Raw genomic sequence first — 16,917 nt, forward strand, 5'->3', positions numbered from 1 at the left:
TGTCTGCATATTGATATAGAAGAATTTCTTCATCCAGTTAAATGATTGTGAATACACTTGCTCTATTTGTTCTGGAATTTGCTCTGGAATTGTTGTCGGTGGTTTTCGAAGTTCTTCGTGGCTGATGGGTGCTTTCATGTGCTGTCAATTGCGTTAATAAAATTGACAGAGTAGGGGGTGAGTTTTAATTCTTCTGTACAGATGATTAAACTTTCACTTTACTTGTCGATGTCACTAACGAAATTTTCTTGATATTCTTAATTTTCTAATGGTGCAGTCCGAACTTCTGGTGTCAATAAAGGCCTTGAATTTGCTGTCGTTGACCGTCACTTCCTTTAAAAAATTTTAAACTGTATCATTTTCTGAATTTAACATTTGCAGTGTCTCACCTTGTTTTTCGCCTGCTGACGTGCATTGTCTTCTCGTGTGTCCTTCCCTATGACAGTTTGTAGATTCCATTTCTTTTCTTGGTTCGGGACAGTCTTTGGCAATATGTCCATATGTGTTGCAGTTGTAACACTTTAACTCTCCTTTCTCATTTTTCAATGGTAAAAGTTTTTCGGGGTTAGGTTTTTTATCGTTTGTCGTTGATCTTTCTCGAAGTTTTCGAATGTTTTCTCGGTCGTTGAATTGTTCTTCGGTTTGTTTTTTTCTAAATTTTTTTGAATTCGGATTGCTCGCTGCGTTAATAATCTTTCTTGTCCTTGTAGATCTTGAAGAAAATCGTCTGTGTTGTGGTGAGTTTTTGCTGTCATTGATGAAACAAGATCCTTTGACCAAAGTCCCAAAAGTATCTTTTCTTTTGTGTCTTCCATTGACAGGTTCATTTTTTTGCACAAGGAGCATTTTTCCAAAAAATATGAGATGAGAGATTCTCCTTTTCGTTGACATCTTTCAATTAGTCTATTCTATTTTTCATTCACAGATTCGGATCCGATGAAAGTGTTCCCGAAAACTGGTTCAAAACTTTCCCAAGTTAAGTTCTTGAAATCTTGCTTTGTACCAAAAAAGTGCACCCCCTTTCATATCACTACATGCGGATTCTAGAGCGACTCCTTCTGGCATCTGTGTAAAATTGGCATTGGTTTTAGATTTTTCATCCATTCTATCGCTGCACTGACGCCTGATTCGCCGTTGAAATCCATGATTGCTTTGCTCAAATCGGGCATAATATGAAAAAGGTCTGACGTTGCTGGTGCCGCGATTGTTGCATTCGGTGAAATGGTTAATCGTCCCAGAATGTTTATAAGTAGATCATCACGTCGTCTATAGTCTTCATTTATATGGGCCATTACCTGTTCAAGATTATTATTCGAATTTTGTCCTGAGTTGAATATTCTCTGGTTGACTGATTCGTTATCGACTCGTTCGATATTTGTATTTCTGGATTGTTGACGATTTCTTTGTTTGCATAGTTATGAATGATGAAAATCACTGAATGGATTTATAACCTCGTTTCTTGATGTATATGTGCTTCTGGTTTCGTTTTTTGTGATTTAGTACTAAAAAGATCTGCTTCGTGTTTCATCTTGAGATCTACTTGTGAAAGATATTTGCTATGATCGTTCACCGCAGAAGGGCTAAATGTCACTAAACTGTTTCATGATGAAAAATCAGAGAAATTCATTGTACTCATTTTTGAGTTTGGTTCGTCAATTTGATTTTCACTTTCTTGATGCTTATTTTGTAATGAATTTTTGTTTCTTTGGATACTTCTAACGAATCGTTTGAATTCATCCTGAGGTGATTCCGCCATGTTTGTTGTTGATAGTAGTTTTGCTCGTTGTATACTGTTAAGTAGAACGCTCTGGTTGATTTTTGGGGAAATAATTTAATGGGTCGCACATGCGCAACTTTCTATTCACTCTTTAATTTTTTCACTATCTGAACTTTATGACAGACGAAATAAACACACGATTAATTAATGGGAAAGTAATATTTATTATAATGAAATGGATATACACGATGTGCCCATTTCGTCATGACTCGCCATGACGCCGACTATAATAGGAACTGAAAATTATACGCCTACTTCTGGCTTTGTAAGTCTCTTATTACCACAAGAAATAAATGTCCCTAACAAACTATATTTTTATAATCTGTAAAATATAGGGGAAAGGTGTACGAGATGATCCCCCTAAAGGAAAAGAACCATTATTCAAATGAAAATCAACATATTAGAGTTTTTTTGTACGCACTACTAGATAATGAATACTGTTTAAAAATTAGGGTTAATTTATACGACGGTCGGTAGAAAAAAAATTTACCGAAAAAGTCAAAATCGCGTTCACACTTTGCTTTTCCGATATAATGGAAAAACTGTTTCTAGCGGGAATTTAAAAATTTATATTTTATTAAAATGAATTAACACTGTTTTAAGTAAGAAAAATCAAGTTTTTATTAGATGAATATTGTTTTTTAATGATTTACAATAGGAAGATGAATTTTCTTGATAAATAACCATGTAAATAAATATTAATTAACTTTTGTTTTGAAGAGTTGTAAGCAACGTCACAGCTGTTGTTGTTGCGGAATTTTGTGTGAATTAAAATCCATTATGAACGTTACTCGTCTAAATTAAACAAAACCAAATAAAGATTTATTAGGGATTTAAATTGTCAAACAATAAATTACAACTGCATATTTTGTTTATAAAAAATTTACTTGCTTTATGTTGAAAGGTTGTCATACATTTATAGGTTATGTACACAATTTTACATCTACTACTTTTCGAAAAATAACTTATACTTATGAATATACAAATAATAAAATGCATATTAAATATCCCCATTAAACATTTTTATTCAAATTATATAAATATTAATTAATAATTTATCATTATACTTATACAATTTCACACAAAATTCTGCATCAACAACAGCTGTGACGTTGCTTACAACTTTTCAAAACAAAAGTTAATTAATATTTATTTACATGGTTATTTATCAAGAAAATTCATCTTCCTATTGTAAATCATTAAAAATCAATATTCATCTAATAAAAACTTGATTTTTCTTACTTAAAACAGTGTTAATTCATTTTAATAAAATATAAATTTTTAAATTCCCGCTAGAAACAGTTTTTCCATTATATCGGAAAAGCGAAGTGTAAACGCGATTTTGACTTTTTTGGTAAATTTTTTTTCTACCGACCGTCGTATAAATGTACCCTTACAATTGAAATTTCTTCAATGTGTGATTGTTCCTTATAGTCTGACAACACTATTATACCAATCATGTTTACAAAAAAATGTCTTATTCCTTAAAAAAATTTGCAAATAAACTAGTAAGAATACGACAGTAGTCTGCTACTTAAAGCAATCTTTTTAATTAACACTGTAATATAATTATTTGTACCAAGAAAATTTTAAAATAAAAGTCAATTAATAAAAGAAATTAATAACAAAATATATGAAAAATAAAACATTAGAAGGTTATTTGATAAATTATACCGAAAATTATTCTGAGAAAACTTAATACAATATATAAAAAAAATATAATGAGAATAATTCAATGTAAACTCTTTATTATAAATACCCAGTAAGAAACGAAAAATTGAAAAGTATTAAAAAGATTCTATTCTTTTGAATGCCATTTCTGTCCAATACTTTTCTATCCAGTGAGAGCAATATAAATAGTAACGATATCAATCCTCTTGAATACCCAGTAAGAAAGCAAAGATTAAGAAGCATTAAAAAAATTCTATCCTTTTTAATACCATTTCTGCTCTATGCTTCTGAATTCCGCAACAGTAGTATAATAATATAATACTAATATTGTTGACATATAGAATGTTCAATTACTTTCAAATAACTGCACTCATGAATTTATTTGCTATTTTAAAAAGGAATAATTATTAAATTATCAGTTAAGAGGGTTTAAAGTGTTTAAAGGTCTCTGAAATTTTTAGGTTATGATTTATTGTCTAACAGAATAACGGCCCTGACTCGTTTAAATGACGTTAAATTGGTAAACAATCAATTTTTCAGCAAGTTTTTCTTTGAACACAAACACTTTTTACAAAATCTGCCACTGTATGTATCTTATAAATTACAAAAATCCAGAAGATTGCTTGAATGCATGCAGAAACACGGTTCCAATGAAAAATTGAAAAGTGATATAATGACAGGCTGTAATAATTTCGGATGGGATTGGATAATTTCTACTACACCATACAGAGTTTGAATTATTTCAATCCTTTTCAATTTTTCGTTTCTTACTGGGTATTAAACGTCCTACGATAATTGATGCATCAATTGACAATTTATATACAATAAGACTTTGTAAGATTAATGAAATTCATACAAATCTCTTTACGTCACCACACATACCAAACACACACAACAATTAAAAGAAATTTAAATATGAATGCAAATAAGAAATAATAATATTGTTTTAGAAATCAAATAGAAAATTATCCTTCAAAAAAAGAATAGTCAAAATTCAGATATAGATATATATTATCAGTTTTACTCATTCCTCGTTCTTCAAAGACATGATTGACTCGGGCGAAACGGGCGCTGATTAGTTGGGATGGATTCTCTCTCTCGATCCTGATTCGAACCTTCACGTGTGAACTCTACCAAATCAATTAATTTGTTAATAGCCTTCATACGATTCTGAGTTGTTTCACTATCTCGACCCACGCTGCCAAGTCAATCTTTCCCGCCCATTTTACAACAACGCGCCACACTAAATAAAATGTACAAAATTGATAATTGAAAAATTTAAATAAAATAAAATTACAAAACGAACAAAATTAACAATTAATGAATCAAAAGAAATCCACAAAATTTAACAAACAAAATACCTTTGAATCTTCGGCGTCGGATTCGAAATATGGCGCGGAAAACTTTACATAAACTGATCAACGAGCGAATGAGGCCGAGAAAAATGGAACAACTCATTTTAAAGATCTCTGAGAAAATCCCTCCTTCCCCAATGACATATCACAATTCCCCGAATCACCCTTCGACTTCTCCGAAATCTCCCGATTACTGGAAACCACGCTTACCGGGTTATCTACTTACAGGCAACATAGTTTTAAATAAGAATAATTCCTACAACACTGTTTAAAAAGTACAATTCATATTTTTTTCAAATTCTTTCGGATGATATTGTTCCTTACGATCACACAAAACTATTAAACCAATCATGTTTATAAAAAAAATTTATTCGTTAAAAAAATTAGTAAATAAACAAGTAAGAATACAATGGTAATCGGACACTGAAAAAGCCTTCAAAAACTGTACAAAAATTTTATTTTTCAATTACAAGAGCTTAGATTTGTTTATGATGACCTTAGAAATGATTAGTAACAAGCAAATTATTTTTTAGAGTAATTTTTCACTTCATCGCGTCTGCCTTTACATCAAACCAGTAATCTCGTCTTACCAGCTGTTCTGTTTTCTAGCATCCAAAGTGACCTTGCTCATCTTCTGATTACATCCAACTGTAAATCCCCCGGAACAACAATTAGCAACTCTTGATCAACTTCTTTGCTCATCAGTCCATCCTTTATAACATAGCTTTCCACCTTCATCGTTGCATCTTCTTTCATAAACTTGGAAAGTTTCTCATCTTCTTCCTAATTATTTTTGATCTTCTCGACTATAACGCTATAATCATTATCAATCCTAAGAACTTCCGGAACTGAGCAGCGAGTGAGTGGATCTTGATGCCGGCTCTTTGAACAATCGTATATTCAAAATCCTCCAATAACAATGCCTATCTTGAAATCTACGTCAGAATGACCTTCTTTATCATTGTTTGCGTGAAAGCCTAACAATCATTCCTCCGTAAAAGAATTGTTCCCAACCCCATGGCCGAAGTCGATCGGTACATGAAAAAACTCATTTTCGAGATGAAGTAACGTAAATATTTTCGCACTAACCAAGCGATCCAATTGATCCTGAATGTCGTCTGGCGCAAAGTGGGCCTTACTTAAGCTTCGTCGTTCCGTCCTTAGCACCATTTTGCAACCGCATTCTAACGTTCATCTTCGATCACTACAAAAGCGTCTTCATTGCGAAATCTTCCCAGGCAATTGATAAGCGTTGTTTTAATTCAGCTTTATTTCCCGTCGACTTTAAACCCAACCTCTTTAATCTGAACCTTAATTCCTTCAACGCCAATGTGTTGATGTCAATCTCATTGTCTTCTGCGTATTCTTCATTGTCTTTATTGGAAGCGTCTATGCTCACTGTGTCGTCTTTCTTGATAGCTCCGTCATTAGCGTCATTTAAAATCTTCCTTAGCCGCTCTCTTAACACCGCCGTCAAACCAATCAATTAAAATATACAGTCAAAATTAATATAATTTTACCTAAGATAATTTACCTAGATACGGCAATGGTCCTGGTGGCATGAGAACTAACTAGAAATCCTATTAGTAAGAACAGGATGAAGATACGTATAGCCTTTTCTTACTAATGGGATTTTCTGATTAGTCCACATGACACCAGGATACTTGCCGGATCTCGGTAAATAATCATAGGTTTTACTACGAGAGCAACGAGCTATCAACAACTCTTTTCATTCATCATTCTCACAATCGTTTTTCTTATCTCAAACCTACGTCAGACGCCGAAGTCAGCCGAAGCGTAAAAAGGTACTCCCATTACCTCCCACCACAATAATATCTAAATGATTACCCTTAACATCAGGACAACATGACTATTACCCTATTAGCAAGTTTTTCAGTGGAAACAGCCCTGGGGCGTTCCATCCACAGGCACAGGGCAAACTTTGAATCTCAGATTTTCTTCATAATTTGCCATTTTGTTGTCGTAGGGGACATACATAAGTTGTGAAAATATTTTTGCAAAATTTCGATTATTTTGCAAGATATTGTTATTTAAACTTTTACGTCATTTTTTTCAACCATTTTTATTTTGAAATCTATTATAGTTACAAAAAAATGTTTAATATAAAAATTGTAGGGAATCTATTGAATATTAATAATATTTTATTGGAAATTAAATAATTAATTTTTTTAATTGGGTCAAACCATTTTATTTCGCCTAATGTATTTTTGACCTTCATAAAAAATTTCAATACTTCGGGAAAATATTCTTACATGTTTTGGGATTGCGAAATGCACAATGATTTGTAAAAAATAATTTCATTTCATATAAAAAAAGATATTATAAATTGAGAGTACATGAAAAAAGGTTACATTGACAGGCATTACAAAATATTTAAAAAAGGAGTAATCTCTTTAAGAAATATAAAAAAGCGATTGCTATTTATTTTTAAAGACTTAATTTGTGATTTAAACTTGATAAAAGTATCAAATAATTTATAATAAACTGTAAAATATGTTATTTAAGTTTCTGTATGAAATGTCAAAAATCGATCATATTTAACAATTTTTTTTGACAAAGTAATTTAATTTTCGTAAATCAGAATTATTTAAATAATAAGTATTTTAAATACACTTTATTATTATTTAAATACTTTTTTGATTATCAACTGAGAAATATAAAAAAATTTACTTTAAAAATGAACCATTCTTCATTTTATCGGGATTTTGAATGTTTGTAACTTCGTTGGAGAAAACCCGATTTAAGCCAAAATTTTGGAGCATGTTGATTGAAACAATATCTTCCTGCTACTAAAATTTCGCGATGGGTTTTGCACAAGTTTTCAAAAAAAATTGATTTAAAAAAAGTATTTATTTTGAAGGTTAATGACAAGTATTATAGCTGACTTGAAGTTGGTTTGTTTTAAACTGACTTTAAAAAAATCGTTTTATTTTGAATTTGACTTTTATTGCAAGTAGCAAACCAACTTCAAGTCAGCTATAATACTTGTCATTAACCTTCAAAATAAACACTTTTTTTAAATCAATTTTTTTTGAAAACTTGTGCAAAACCCATCGCGAAATTTTAGTAGCAGGAAGATATTGTTTCAATCAACATGCTCCAAAAATTTGGCATAAATCGGGTTTTCTCCAACGAAGTTACAAACATTCAAAATCCCGATAAAATGAAGAATGGTTCATTTTTAAGGTAAATTTTTTTATATTTCTCAGTTGATAATCAAAAAAGTATTTAAATAATAATAAAGTGTATTTAAAATACTTATTATTTAAATAATTCTGATTTACGAAAATTAAATTACTTTGTCAAAAAAAATTGTTAAATATGATCGATTTTTGACATTTCATACAGAAACTTAAATAACATATTTTACAGTTTATTATAAATCATTTGATACTTTTATCAAGTTCAAATCACAAATTAAGTCTTTAAAAATAAATAGCAATCGCTTTTTTTATATTTCTTAAAGAGATTACTCCTTTTTTAAATATTTTGTAATGCCTGTCAATGTAACCTTTTTTCATGTACTCTCAATTTATAATATCTTTTTTTATATGAAATGAAATTATTTTTTACAAATCATTGTGCATTTCGTAATCCCAAAACATGTAAGAATATTTTCCTGAAGTATTGAAATTTTTTCTGAAGGTCAAAAATACATTAGGCGAAATAAAATGGTTTGACCCAATTAATTTATTTAAACAATAAATTTTAAATAATTTTTTTACCAAAAGTCCCGAAAATTTTTTCTCCAAAAAATATGAAAATGAAAGCTTAAAATGTCCTTAAAAATCCCTTCTTTGTATAGAAAATATTAAAGGAGACACATAATTTACTATGAAAATGTAAAAAAATTATTGCAATTTATTAAGACTGATTTAATTTAATCGTTAGATACAATTAATGATAAGATATATATTAAACGAAACTAAAAAGTTTAAATTCAATAAAATAATCTCTAAAAGTATTTGGGTTCAAAGGGAATTTTTTTCCACTGTATCTATTTAGTAATAAAGAAAAATGGAAAAAAGTGCTAAGAAAAAATAATAGTTAATCACAGGTACTTTATATTTGGTTTGATTTTATTCCATTTAATAACTTATTTTTCTCACATTTAGTGAATGAAATTTGCAAAATTAGGTAATTTGACAGGTGAACGTTAAAATAATTTTTCTTTTAATGTTTCTTATCATTAATTGTTTCTATTAATTAAATTAAATCAATCTTAATAAACTGCAATTATTTTTTTACATTTTCATAGTCAATTTTGTGTTCTCTTTAATACTTTCTAATAGATGATTAGTTTACAATAAATATTTAAAAATTCTTTTTGTTTAGTGATCCCAATACCTTCAAAATCATTCCTATAAAATATTATCATTTTTTAAAATTAGTTAGCGACGACTTTAACGAAATATAATGGATATATTATATAAACATTTATTATAGAAAATTTCATTCAATTACTATAAACTATATAAGGAACAACAATATGTAAATTAAGCCTATAGGGAATACAATATTTTTTTTAAAAAGCTCCAAAAAATGGGTGGTGCGGAATTGAGTATAAATTTTTATAATAAATTGTAATAATCAAAAAAACAAGGATGCAAATAAAAAGATATGCATTTAAACTTGTCATCCTGAATGTTTTTAGTCTTTTTTACATCAATACTTAGTAACTGGCGGACGCTACCACATTCGGCGCGTGGGCACGACAGTGCAATGCAAAATTCAAAAATTAATTTCTCGCGAATATCAAAAAATACCTCTCTGCAATTTTCAGGGATTTTTAAGGACATTTTAAGCTATTATTTTCATATTTTTTGGAGAAAAAGTTTTTGGGATTTTTGGTAAAAAAAATTATTTAAAATTTATTGTTTAAATAAATTAATTAAAAAAATTAATTATTTTCTTTCCAATAAAATATTATTAATATATAATAGATTCCCTACAATTTTTATATTAAACAATTTTTTGTAACTATAATAGATTTCAAAATAAAAATTGTTGAAAAAAAAGTGACGTAAAAGTTTAAATAACAATATCTTGCAAAATAATTGAAATTTTGCAAAACTATTTTCACAACCTATGTAAGTCCCCTACAACAACAAAATGGCAAATTATGAAGAAAATCTGAGATTCAAAGTTTGCCCTTTGCATGGAACGCCCCAAATACAAGGTTCCTAGTTAGGGACTGAGACCTAACATGATCAATTGGCTCTATCAAATGATTTTAAAACCCAGATTTTTACATGCGGTAGTTGTTTGGTGGTGTAGGACTCAATTTATAACTAAAAAAGAGAAACTAGACCAACTCCAATCAATAATTTTTAAAGGTATTCGTACATTCGTCCAATGGGTAATAACCTAAGTGCCTTAAAACACGTTAGCGAGGTCAAGTGTAAACTGATTGATTGTATCATGCTTATATGAATGTGTAAAATTTCTATAAGGTTTATAAATAGTTCAGAAAAATCTGTCTGTCTAATTACCTGTTTTGGTGAGAAGCAAAAGAATAGTTGTTAAACAGATTGTATCTGGAAATGTTCTCATGGTCGTGTATCAAATCCAATATCCGAGATGTTTTTAAGTCGGATGCTTGATATCACTTCCAGTGGAATTGATAAAACAACACACCACTCTTATTTTTGTAACAATCTTCTCGCACGTACTGGCGGTAGAAATATGTTCCCTGTTAAACAAGCAAATGTATATAAAAGTTAACACTAATTTTCAATATAATAAATTGTAGGAAAATTTATATTTTAAACTTGTATTTAATTACGAAGAAAAAAAGTTTGCTCCTGTCGATATGCAACCGAATATGATGCCATGGTTGTACGGATTTTGTCTTTAAGTTCGCGTTTCGGGAAAAATCGTTTTGGGTTCGGAGAATCGGTGGAGTTGGGGGGAATATTTCCGCGATGTGAAGCGATCGCCCCTCTAGTTCTCTGCCTCATTTTGCTTTCTGAACCCAAGGGAAGGTTCCGCGCCATACGCGAAGTCCAATGCCGTAGACCTCGAGGTAAAACAAAATTAGTATTTCTTATAGTTTTCTTTTATTTTGATTTGTTCATAAGCCTTTTTTATTTATTTCAAATTTTTATTATTTTTTATTTTAATTTCACGTAGTGTGGCGTTTATTTGCATTTATGGGCGAAATAAATTTCATGAAATAAATTTCTATAGAGGAGAGCTAGACGGATGATTTGCTATTATCTGCGAGAAATAAAAGAAAATTGGAGACAATCTCGAATTATCGTGCCAATCATAATCAAAATTCAGAAGGAAAACAAAGAGACCTCAACCTCGTGACAGAGGTTTGCCACGCCGTTTCTCCAGACCCACGCCGTTGATGATTCTTTCCAACCCAGTGGGAAATTTCCAACCGGTGCGGATCCTCGCCTGTACCGACGCCGGAGTAGTGGTACTGGCTGGGAACCGCCTGCCTACCGCCCGAGAACTGGTATTCTACCAAAAGATGACTTGGCCAGGAGCTGGCTGGCCATCCGTCTCGGAACTGGCATTCTACCGCCCGGTAACCGGCCGCGAAGAGCCGTTCCGTGTATAATTCAACCGGCTGGGACCCGGCACTGTACCGACTGCGGATCTTTAATTTCCTAGTCAGATGTGCGCTGGCAATGCTGGCATTCTACCGCCTGACAACCGGCTCGGATCAAAATGATAATTTCAACAAATATCAATAAAAAATAATAATTAATTGCAAAAGATAAATACGGATGACAATTCATTGACAGTTCACTTTACACATTTTTTTATTTCTTTATACACTTGAACGCAATTTTTTATTACATACACATTTGAAAAATCCTAACGCTTGGGGGTACGAACCTACGCCTAACCGAATATTTACGCACCGAAATCTCGCACGCTAACCACTATGCTACGCTCGCATGGAACTCTCAAACCTTAAATGCTTTCAAGTCTCACTAGCTGAAATAAAAATTGTAAAATTACTACGCGGCAATAGGCAATTTGGAAATACGAACTGATGTAATACCGCTATATTTTCAATACTTTACTGAATGTGTATTTATGAATATTTCAACATTTCGTTTAAAAAAAATGTTATATTTTTATTATTATGTTTTTTAATATTTTATTACATAATATATCGAATAATATGAACATAACTTCACTGCAAAACAATTTATAACATATAAGTAATAGTATTAAATTGAATAAAATTTTAATGCACAACACATTTTTTTAATTATTTAATTTGCAGAAAAGTGTCAATAAATAATTACTTAATATATTGTTTAAATTAAAAAGAGATTATTAATTAATTAATAATAAATTAATTAATAATCTCTTTTTTATATATTGTATTTAATATGTTATTTATTGTAGGCATTATAATATATTTATCACATTTTCTTTCAAGTTAAATATATTTTACTTCTTTCAAATTAATATATTATTTATTAAAAATTATTTATTTAATTGCACATTAATAAAGTTGGATTTTTATATATATAATGAAAAAATTAAGTTTCTTATATTCTTCCTTTGCATGAATACTATTAATTTATTTATTGGTTAACTAATAATAATATTATAATAAATGCAATTAGTTATTGTAATAATTAATTATAATAATAAAATAAATTTATGATTATACTGATAATGTAAACTATAACAATAAATGACGAGATCCGCAGTCGGATCCACCCCAGCACCGAGCCAGTACAGACCTAACATCCGTCATTCTTCCGACGCGCGTAGAAGAATGAAATCTGCAGGCGGAACAAATCCAGTACCGCGCCAGTACTGACGAAAGTAGAAAGGCGGATCCAAAAGTCGGAGCCTAATCTGTTCCGCGCCGGTTGCATTTTAGGATCCGAATCGGTACAGACCATCGGTGCTGGCGGTCCGTACGGGCGCGGATCCCAGGCGGTTGTATAATCCGACATTCGTCCGACTTTTCCTCCTGGGAAATGATCGTTGAAAGCGATGATTAATTTGTTTATTCTTTCTTTTTTTTGTGAATGTATTTTAATGCACCTAATGTTATATGATTTTATATTTTCTCTACAATTTAATTTATAATTTATATGTATGTCCTAAATTTGTATATTTTAACTGACTTGTATGAATGTTTTTGAATGTATGTGTATTGTTCACGCGGACAAAAAAATTATAATTGTTAATCAAATTTAATTGACTCGAGTCAAAACGATCGATTTTAAGAAATTTAATACGTTTTATTGTGCATTTATTTTGAGGAGTTTTATTGCCTTTATTCCTTCTTTCGATTGATTAATTTTTCTTGTCATTTGTACACGGAAAGAAAAAGTCCGTCAACCATTAATGGATTAGTATATTACTTTGAGACGGGACACTTTTTCCGTTGATGGTTACTTAACTTTACTTAACGATTGAAAACGAGTCATGGATTGATTAGAATGCCAGTATGTGACCAATTGTTTTAGATTTAATGCTCAACGTTAGTTGACTCGTATTCTAAATCGGCGCTCTTCACTAGCGCATTGTTGCGCAGTGTACCGATGCGCATTTCTTCCGGTTTCTCTATAGTCCATGTGTTTTTGCTGTCTGCTATACATATCCCTATATACTATTTTATGTGTAATGTGAATATTTAACTTAACTAACAATTTGCAGTTGAATTGCGTCTAGAAATTGACCTCGATGAAAATATATTTTCTTTTATATTTCTCGCTAATTAAAAAGTAGTTATTAGTGCAAAATCATTTCTCACAAGTTGTGAAAAATTTTGTTATTTGGTATATAAGAACAGTTCGCTTCTAAACTTAAAGTGTTATAAGTGTGCGTTTCTACGTGTAGTTATTATAAGTGCGAAAATGTGTTGGTCTAAAGCGTCTAAGAGTGTAAATAAAATATCGGAACTGTGCAACGAAAAAAATGTGTTCATTCTGTACCAAATAGTGTCTAAAATTAGGGATAATTCTGAAAGAAGTTGAATTTTTTGAATGCTTTTGATAGTCATAGAAAATTTAATAGACAGTTTTCTAAATTTTAGTGAACGAGTTTTATATATTGATGACAGTTTTCTAAATTTTAGCAAGCAACTCGTCACTGATTGTGACTCAAAGTATGTTATCCATTGAATGATTTTGTGTCCCGTCTCAAAGTAATATACTAGTCTATTAATGATTGACGGACTTTTTCTTTCCGTGTATATTGTATTTTGGTATGGAGTCAAAAGTTCCAAAACAAAAGTTCCAATTCCGAAGGGCCCAAATTATTATTTTCCCAAATTAAATTTTTTCCAAAATATTATTTTTCCAAAGACCATTTTTACCAAAGTATTTTTTTTCCAATCGTCGTTTTTTCCAAACATTGTTTTTTGAAATATTTTTCAAATTTCAAAGTACAACTTCACGTCAGGAAACTTTCAGTTGTTATTATCGTTGTTATTTTCATAAATTGTCCTTCGACGTGTGCTCATTCCAAAATCATGTTGTGAAATTAAAAATTGTATTTAAATTAAAAATAGTAATCAATGAAATTGTATTAAATTGTAAAGTATATGAAACACTTTATTTAAATTAGAAAATAGTGAACAGTGAAATTATATTTTTGATTAATTATGGCAGAAATATTACAAGTCGGAAAAAAAATTATTTACATATCGAAGGATTTCTATATTGCAAGCATTCGGATGGAAAGTTATATAAAATATATTTAATTGTTTTAAAAATAAAAAAAAATAAATATAACTAATATTACTAAAATTAATTAACATTATAGGTTACTTATGTTCGCGGTAATCGCCGAAGACAGGATTTTTAATATCGTTCTAAATTTTCAAGATTGTGTGGATAATAATGACATTTTCGGATATATCTTAGGGCCATCGGCTACAATTTACATTTTTAAACTTATTTTTTCAAACAAACACTTTTTATTTTGGAAATTTTATACTTTGGTAAATTTATATTTTGGACATTTTGGATTTTGGAACTTTTGTACTGTGGAAAAATAAATTTTTGATATTTTCATTTTGGAACTTTTTTCTTGGAACTTTTCGATTGGAACTTCCGTTTTGGAACTTTTGTACCCCAATCTGTATTTTATTTGAATTTAAATTATTTTCTCTTTTAAACTCGTATTTGTTACAAAATCTTCCAAAATAAATTAAATTAAAAATATGATGTCTTTATAGAAAATAATAATCACATATTGTCAAACATTTCTTTGATTAAACCGTTTTATTCATTCGCTTTGAATTTTTTATTACTTGTGATACAAGGACCCTAAAGCTGAGTCTCCAATAGGTGCCAATATGCATGTGCAAGTGCCAGTGCCAGTGCCAAACCCATTTAAAATGTATTGGAGATTGGCACTGGCACTTGCACATACATTCCCAGATAACAATCATGCGTCGCACTTTGTCGCACTTCGGGCGCAGGACATGCGAGTCACGCGGTGCGTGCATAATGAGACGCATTTAGCATTCACTCGTTCTGATTTTGTTGCACTTTAGGCACATGACGTGCGAGTCACACCGTGCTTGCTCAATGAGACACATTTTGCTGTCGCTCGTGCTAATTTTGTAGCATGTGTGAGGGCATAAACGTAATACTTTGAAATGAGGGGTTGATAGTAAAAGTGGTAATTAGGAGCAAAAGTGGGATGAGTGACTTGGGCGCAAATACGAGCTAAAATGATTTTGTAATTTATGGATAAATTATTTATAATTAATGATCAAAAAATATTTAAAATAGTAAAGAAAAATTTTAATATTTTGCAAGTCATTCGTGTAATAAACTTATTGATAAATATTTTAATTGTTTTAAACCATTTTTGCTACAAAGACACTTATCCCACTTTTTCTCCCAATGTTTTTTTAAACCACTTTATATCAGCCCCTCAAATAATCTTATATTACATTAAATCAATAAAATTTATGAAAATTACTTTAATGATAACTTGTAGGAATTTTTAAAATTGAATTATTTAATAATTTACAATTTCAAATTTAATATAAAATTTATATTTTATTAATTTATATAATATGCATATAAACCATTCCATTATATTTCGACTAAAGTCGTTGCCAACTAATTTGAAAAAATTATAAAATTTTGCAGGAATGATTTTAAAGATATTAGGATCATCGAACAAAAAGAATTTTTTAAATATTTTTTATATTTATTGTAAAATAAGCATATTATTATTGCCCAATTTTCGTAATTTTTCATTTTTCTGGGCAGAAGTTATTTACATTTTAAAATCGTGAAAATAAGCAAAGTGCCAGTTTTAATTGCTTCTTTTTTAACATTTGAGGCCTCGGATCGAAGAACTCGACCGCCGCTCGACTGCACGCTGCCAAGCCAGTCAAAGGTACAAAAATATCAAAAAAATTAAAATCTGAATTTTTAATTTTTGAAAAATTCTATCTTATAGGAAATCAGATGCCGTATCTTTTTTTCCTTTGACATTTTTTTATAAAGTGAATACTTTAGGTAATAAAAAAATAAAACTGAAAATTTGTAATTCACAAATTTCATTGATTTTTTAAACATAAATCATCGTATCTTCGTCAATTTATGATGAATTAATTTGGAATTGGATATACAACTTCATTTTATTATACTAAAGACAATAATGCAATAAAAACTTCAAAAATAATTAATTGTTTAACAATTTTTTATTATAAGCAATAAATAACCTCAAATTATGCTTTTTTATATTCGCTGACAAAAAGTCTGCAGGGAATTTTACAATTCAATAAACTTTCAGTGAGACAATTGTTCGTGTATATATAAGGAAGTTTTTTGCAAAGTTTGAAGTAATTTCATTAAACGGTTTTGAAATTATTGAAGTTTTAAAAAAGCGTGGTGACGCGCAAGTACAATTCTCCTGCATAATATAAACTGATGTAGCATTGAAAGGCTAAGTTTTCAATGCAAACTTAAATAATAGTTAATACAAGAAAGCTTACATGAAAAGCTAACATTATTTAGTTTATTTAATGTTATTTAATAACAAAGTATTAACGTTTATGTGACATTTCATGAAAACATAAATGTTTAAAGTATATTGACGTATGCTAGATTTGCTTTTGTAACATTTGGATTTTAA

At 29.9% G+C, this 16,917-nt stretch overlaps 1 protein-coding gene across 2 annotated transcripts in view; it reads right to left on the minus strand.

The window, feature by feature from the left end:
- LOC122503648 overlaps positions 1 to 16,917 on the minus strand; it is a 133,746-nt gene that overhangs the window by 52,715 nt on the left and 64,114 nt on the right. For both annotated transcript variants that reach the window (XM_043614273.1, XM_043614274.1), the window contains exon 2: positions 10,317 to 10,516. In XM_043614273.1, the coding sequence (XP_043470208.1) occupies positions 10,317 to 10,377 (61 nt within the window). In that variant the 5' untranslated portion in view covers positions 10,378 to 10,516. The remainder of the gene's footprint in view (positions 1 to 10,316; positions 10,517 to 16,917) is intronic.

Source organism: Leptopilina heterotoma, unplaced genomic scaffold (assembly GCF_015476425.1).
Source record: "Leptopilina heterotoma isolate Lh14 unplaced genomic scaffold, ASM1547642v1 Lhet_267, whole genome shotgun sequence".
Classification (NCBI taxonomy): domain Eukaryota; kingdom Metazoa; phylum Arthropoda; class Insecta; order Hymenoptera; family Figitidae; genus Leptopilina; species Leptopilina heterotoma.